At 49.8% G+C, this 6,705-nt stretch overlaps 1 protein-coding gene across 1 annotated transcript; it reads left to right on the top strand.

Moving 5' to 3' along the window:
* The first annotated feature begins 566 nt into the window (after positions 1-566).
* Positions 567-2,851, top strand: LOC135984189 (uncharacterized). The gene is made up of 2 exons (XM_065598685.1): positions 567-1,287; positions 2,282-2,851. Exons 1-2 carry the CDS (start codon positions 711-713, stop codon positions 2,755-2,757), a joined length of 1,053 nt encoding a protein of 350 aa, XP_065454757.1. The 5' UTR covers positions 567-710; the 3' UTR covers positions 2,758-2,851.
* The last annotated feature ends 3,854 nt before the right edge of the window (positions 2,852-6,705 follow it).

Raw genomic sequence — 6,705 nt, forward strand, 5'->3', positions numbered from 1 at the left:
TGCAAATATTAAAATTAGCTTTACCCAGGTTAGAAGACATCCAACAACGAAGGAATCAGCTACCCAAGCCCAGTCCCAATTTGCAAGGAGAGGGGAGGAGATGAATAATGTATCTGAAAGCTTGGAGAGATCTTAGATATTAATGCTAGAGAAATGCCTATACCTTAAAAAGGTCTTTCCCCAAACATAGCCCTAATTCTTTTATTATATATGACTGCCACACACAAATGGATAGGAGGACAGGGTGGAGGAGTGAAATCTATGCCACACTGATGTGAAGTCAGTTCTTTATCATGAATAAAACAACATTCCTAGGCCTGGTCTACACTAGGCGTTTATGTCGAAGTTAGCGCCGTTAAATCGAATTAACCCTGCACCCGTCCACACTGCGATGCTATTTAGTTCGACATAGAGGTCTCTTTAATTCGACTTCTGTACTCCTCCCCGACGAGGGGAGTAGCGCTAAATTCGACATGGCCATGTCGAATTAGGCTAGGTGTGGATGGAAATCGACGCTAATAGCTCCGGGAGCTATCCCACAGTGCACCACTCTGTTGACGCTCTGGACAGCAGTGCGAGCTCGGATGCTCTGACCAGCCACACAGGAAAAGCCCCGGGAAAATTTGAATTTGAATTCCTTTTCCTGTCTGGCCAGTTTGAATCTCATTTCCTGTCTGGACATCGTGGCGAGCACAGCAGCACTGGCAACGATGCAGAGCTCTCCAGCAGTGATGGCCGTGCAGTCTGGGAATAGAAAGAGAGCCCCAGCATGGACTGATCGTGAAGTCTTGGATCTCATCGCTGTGTGGGGCGATGAGTCCGTGCTTTCCGAGCTGCGATCCAAAAGAAGGAATGCAAAGATCTACGAGAAGATCTCTAAAGACATGGCAGAGAGAGGATACAGCCGGGATGCAACGCAGTGCCGCGTGAAAATCAAGGAGCTGAGACAAGGCTACCAGAAGACCAAAGAGGCAAACGGACGCTCCGGATCCCATCCCCAGACATCCCGTTTCTACGAGGCACTGCATTCCATCCTCGGTGCTGCCGCCACCACTACCCCACCAGTGACCGTGGACTCTGAGGATGGGATACTGTCCACGGCCGGTTCCTCAGACATGTTAGGGGACGGGGAAGATGAGGAAGGAGATGAGGAGGGCGAGGCAGTTGGCAGCTCTCACAACGCTGATTTCCCCGACAGCCAGGATCTCTTCATCACCCTTACAGAGATCCCCTACGAAGCGTCCCCAGCCATTACCCCGGACACAGAATCTGGTGAAGGATCAGCCAGTAAGTGTTGTAAACATCTAAACATTTATTTTTAACAAAACAGGAATATTAACAATTAAAAGAATGGGTTGTTCATGATTAGTGTGCCCTAGGCGCTTAACGGTTTAGTAAGGGGCAGTGCAAGTTTTGAAAAGAAATCTAGCAATGTCCGGTTTTCAGTGATTGTCCTGCACAAGCCGCTCTACTGTGTATTCCCTGCTACTGCAGCTACAGTAAAATGCGGTCTATATGTGCGGGGATAGAGCAGTAATCCTCCTGGGACATCTCGATGAAGCTCTCCTGGAGGTAACTTGAAAGCCGTTGCATGAGGTTCTTGGGGAGAGCGGCCTTATTGGGTCCTCCGAAGTACGACACGTTGCCGCGCCACGAGATTATCAGGTACTCGGGGATCATTGCTCTGCACAGCAGGGCGGCATACGGCCCTGGTCTTTGGAGGCTTTCCCGGAGCATTCTCTCTTTGTCGCTCTCGGAGATCCTCATCAGGGTGATGTCGGCCATGGTGACCTGCTTTTAATTAGGTAGGGGAATGTTAGTGTTGGGACTGCTTTCCCGTTCCTTTACAGAACTGTCACCGCTGGTTTGCAGCCACGCGGTGGAGGCGGGAGAGGGGCAGCCGAAAGGGATCATTCCCGGGGACAGCCGCGAGGGGGTGGGACAGGGGCAGAGTTCCCGCTTGCCGGATTGCTGGCAGCAGGGACTGACATTGATTTAAATGTGAAATGAGGCCAGTGGTAATATAAAAGTTTTAAACTGCCACAAGTGTACGGCTTACCATGTCTGCCTGCAACAGAAATTCCGTTGTGCTGCCTCGCTTCTCAAATGTGCTGTTCAAGACCCCAGGCACAGAATGCGAAGGCCGAGAATTCGACCTTGTGCTGAGTGCGCATGTGAAAGGTGCTGTGCATGGTCTTGTTCACAGAGAAAGACTATGTTCTTTGTTCACAACTACATTTATCTTTCAGAGGAATTCACTCCCTTTTTCCCATTTCCACAGCCCCGTCTGCGACTGTCTCACAACCTAGCCTGGAATCACACTCCCAGAGGCTAGCGCGGATTAGGCGTAGGAAGAAGAGGACACGGGAGGACATGTTCTCTGAGCTTATGGCCTCTTCCCAAGCCCAGGCAGCACAGCAGACCCAGTGGCGGGAGAACTTGACCCGAATGCACCAAGCCAACATGGATCGGGAGGAGAGGTGGCGGCAGGAAGACCAGCAGGCGACTCAAACGCTGCTTGGACTACTGAGGGAGCAAACGGACACGCTCCGGCGCCTTGTGGATGTTCTGCAGGAACGGAGGCAGGAGGACAGAGCCCCGCTGCAGTCCATCTCTAACCGCCCTCCCCCGCCACCAAGTCCCATACCCACCTCACCCAAAGTGCAAAGAAGGAGAGGCGGCAGAGTCCCTGCTAACTCTCACTCCACCCCTGCAGAGAGCTCTAGTAGCAGAAGGCTCTCATTTCCCAAAATTTGAAAAGTTCTTTCCTTCCCGCCTGACACAAGCCCACGTCCAAGTTTCACCTCCCAATGCCATGTGTAGTTGATAATAAAAAATTCGTTTCTGTTAACTACTGTTTCAATCATGTTCTTTTGGAGGAGGAGGGGAAAGGGGGTTGGAAATTGGACAGGACAGTCTCCTTTGGCAGGGTACATAGTCGGGGGCAGGCACAGCAGCAGGGCACATACACAGTGCAGTGATGCAGTGACTAGTTGCCCCGGTTAGTCTGGGAGGTTGTTTTGATGTAATGTTGGGGGGGGTGGGTTGCTCTGTGACTTTGTGGCGGGGGAGGGCAGTTACAGATCTTAAGCGCCGGTCCTTAGACAGGATCACAGAGCCACACAGCATGGGATCTGTAACCGTCCTCCCCCTGCCACAAAGTCAAATAGACCTCCCATACACACAGTCCCGATCAGGAGGGTTGACAGGCTCCGTTGAAACAAGCATCCCACCGCAGCGGAGCCTGTCAATCCTTGAGTTTAGAAGCTGCATTCGCATCACAACACTAGACCCGCCCCGCACCACAGTCTGCGTCCCAGTTTTAAAAAATTCCCGCTAAAACAGTATTAAAGAAAACGGTGTGCTTTAACAAAGTAGAACTATTTTTATTTCGACACGTGTGTTGGAGGGGGGGTGAAGGGGGTATGTAACTGGATAGGATAGTCAACATTACCTGGGTAAAGAAACGGGGGCAGGTTTAGCTTCTCAGTACACAAACTATAAAATCACAGGTTACCCTGCTCACTCAGGAACTTTGCTTTCAAAGCCTCCCGGATGCACAGCGCTTCCCGCTGGTCTCTTCTAATCGCCCGGCTGTCTGGCTGTGAGTAATCACCAGCCAGGCTATTTTCGTCAACCTCCCACCCCGCCATAAAGGTCTCCCCCTTGCTCTCACAGAGATTGTGGAGCACACAGCAAGCTGCTATAACAATGGGGATATTGGTTTCGCTGAGATCACAGCGAGTCAGTAAGCTTCTCCATCTCCCCTTGAGACGGCCAAAAGCACACTCCACCACCATTCTGCACTTGCTCAGCCGGTAGTTGAAGAGTTCTTTTTCAGTGTCCAGGGCGCCAGTATAGGGCTTCATGAGCCAGGGCATTAGCGGGTAGGCTGGGTCCCCGAGGATGACTATAGGCATCTCCACATCCCCAACAGTTATTTTGTGGTCCGGGAAGTAAATACCTTGTTGCAGCCGTCTAAACAGACCAGAGTTCCTGAAAACACGAGCGTCATGAACCTTGCCCGGCCATCCCACGTAGATGTTGGTAAAACGTCCCCTGTGGTCCACCAGTGCTTGCAGCACCATGGAAAAGTATCCCTTTCGGTTAATGTACTGGGTGGCCTGGTGGTCCGGTGCCAGGATAGGGATGTGAGTTCCATCTATGGCCCCACCGCAGTTTGGGAATCCCATCGCTGCGAAGCCATCTATGATCGCCTCCACGTTTCCCAGGGTCACTACCTTTGGCAGCAGTACATCAACGATTGCCTTCGCTACTTGCATCACAACAACCCCCACGGTAGATTTGCCCACCCCAAACTGGTTCGCGACTGACCGGTAGCTGTCTGGCGTTGCAAGCTTCCACAGGGCTATGGCCACTCGCTTCTGTACACTCAGTGCAGCTCGCAACCGGGTGTCACTGCGCTTCAGGGCAGGGGACAGCAACTCACAAAGTTCCAGGAAAGTTCCCTTCCGCATGCGAAAGTTTCGCAGCCACTGGGATTCATCCCAGACCTGCAGCACTATGCGGTCCCACCACTCAGTGCTTGTCTCCCGTGCCCAGAATCGCCGTTCCACGGCATCAACATGACCCATTGCCACTGTGATGTCCTCGGCGCTGGGTCGCCTGCTTTCTGACAGGTCTGTGCTACTCTCAGACTTCAGGACATCACCGCGGTGCCGTAGCCTCCTTGCCTGACTTTTCTGCATCTGCCTCAGGGAAACCTTTATGATAAGCTGCGAGACGTTGAGAGCGGCCACAACTGCAGCGATGGTCGCAGCGGGCTCCATGCTCGGAGTACAGTGGCGTCCGCGCTGTCAATGACTGGAAAAGCGCGCGAACTGTTTTCCCGCCGGCGCTTTCAGGGAGGGAGGGCGGGAGTGATGGACGGATGACGACAGTTTCCCAAAAGCACCCTCGACTCATTTTGTTACCCAGAAGGCATTGCCGGCTACACCCAGAATTCCAATGGGCAGAGGGGACTGCGGGAACTGTGGGATAGCTGACCACAGTGCACCGCTTCGAATGTCGACGCTATCACCGTTAGTGTGGACGCACAAAGTCGAATTACTGTCCTTAGTGTGGACACACACGTTCGACTTTGCAATATCGATTACAAAAATTCGATGCAAGTAAAATCGAACTACTCTCGTAGTGTAGACAAGGCCCTAGAGTTCTTTATCACACCCCACACCCTTGAAAATTATTCAGAGAAAGGGGGGGGGGAAATCCTCTTGAAAGGAAATGTCAGTTGTTCATTTGTTCTGTAAACAAACTGTAGGTCCTGAAGGTACTGTTTGAGTATATAAAATATTAACATGTAGATACCTGATAGCTATAAAGAAGACATTTACATTTATATTCAGATGTTACCTGAAGGAATAACAGGCCCTTGTGGTCTGATGAGTCTTACATTAAAAACAAAATAGGACAAGAAAAATTAGCCATGAAGACAATCTATAAAGCATTGTATTAAGGGCTACTTTCATTATTTTTAGATGTTTCTTGCAGGATTTTATAAGAGATCTCATGCAAATTCTCCAATAATTGCCTAGTTTGCAGTCACACTTATGTACAGCAGCAGCCTCAGTTAAATTAAAGGCAATCTCAATAGTGCACTGGTCCTATCTCATGCCACAAAAAGTTGTATGAAACAGCACATCTATTAGATCTTTTCTGGTGGGGTGTTTGATACTTTATAGCATACAGTACATGATGGGGTTGCCTCCAAGAGGAATATAATCAGTCCTTTGGGGATGTGGTCAAAATCTATCCTAAGAGGTTTTTTGGCAATATGCCATTGATTGAGTCATTTGCTCCTAGCACTCTTTAACTCAAAAACAATCCAACCTTGAACACAGCCTCAGAACATCTCCACCACGCTGGGTCTCATCCTAGCATGTTCCTTTCTTACAGTAGTCTGGTCAAGGGTGGTGGGTTTTCTACCAAGATGCCAACATGTAGTTCATTTGCCTACAGGGTCTTTTAGCTGCTTTAGCTTCAGTCTCCTTTCCTGTAAGCAGGCCAGGTCTGTTGGTACAAGGTTCTCCACAGTAGGAAGTCAGATATGCTCGCTGCCGCACAGAGTTTGCAGTGTCACGTGAGATATATGACAAGTGAACACAACAAGCAATAGGGAGGGGATGGGTTATAGACATATCATCATTGTGTTACTCAGGTTAGCCATGTATAGATAGATAGATAGATAGATTAGATGTTTTATTCACTTCTTGTGAGCATTGTGGAAGAAGTGAACTTCAGGGAGGGATTGGATGAGACAATCATAGTGAGGAAAGATTCATGTTTCACTCTCAGTGGCATCAGTGATAGGAACTGCTGTACAAGAACAGGCCAAGGGTCCATCTAGTCCTGTATCCTGTTTCTAATAGTAGCCAGTGCCAATGCTTCTGAGGATGGAATAAACCCACCCTGTTCTCCTTCCCAACGTACCACACATAATGCACTTCTTCACATAGCACACAGTCAACCTGTGGAACTACTGGCCTGAGGAGGTTGTGAAGGGTAGGACTATAACAGGGTTTAAAAGAGAACTAGATAAATTCATGGAGGTTAAGTCCATTCATGGCTATTAGCCAGGATGGGTAAGGAATAGTGTTCCTAGCCTCTGTTTGTCAGAGGGTGGAGATGGATGGCAGGAGAGAGATCACTTGATCATTACCTGTTAGGTTCACTCCCTCTGGGGCA

Source organism: Chrysemys picta, chromosome 6 (genome assembly GCF_011386835.1).
Source record: "Chrysemys picta bellii isolate R12L10 chromosome 6, ASM1138683v2, whole genome shotgun sequence".
Taxonomy (NCBI): domain Eukaryota; kingdom Metazoa; phylum Chordata; order Testudines; family Emydidae; genus Chrysemys; species Chrysemys picta.

Excerpts from the sequence above, each read along its gene's own strand:
- LOC135984189 (XM_065598685.1), top strand. The coding sequence starts at position 711 with ATGCAGAGCTCTCCAGCAGTGATGGCCGTGCAGTCTGGGAATAGAAAG. Across the intron at positions 1,288-2,281 it reads ATCTGGTGAAGGATCAGCCA|CCCCGTCTGCGACTGTCTCA; the intron begins GTAAGTGTTGTA and ends CCATTTCCACAG.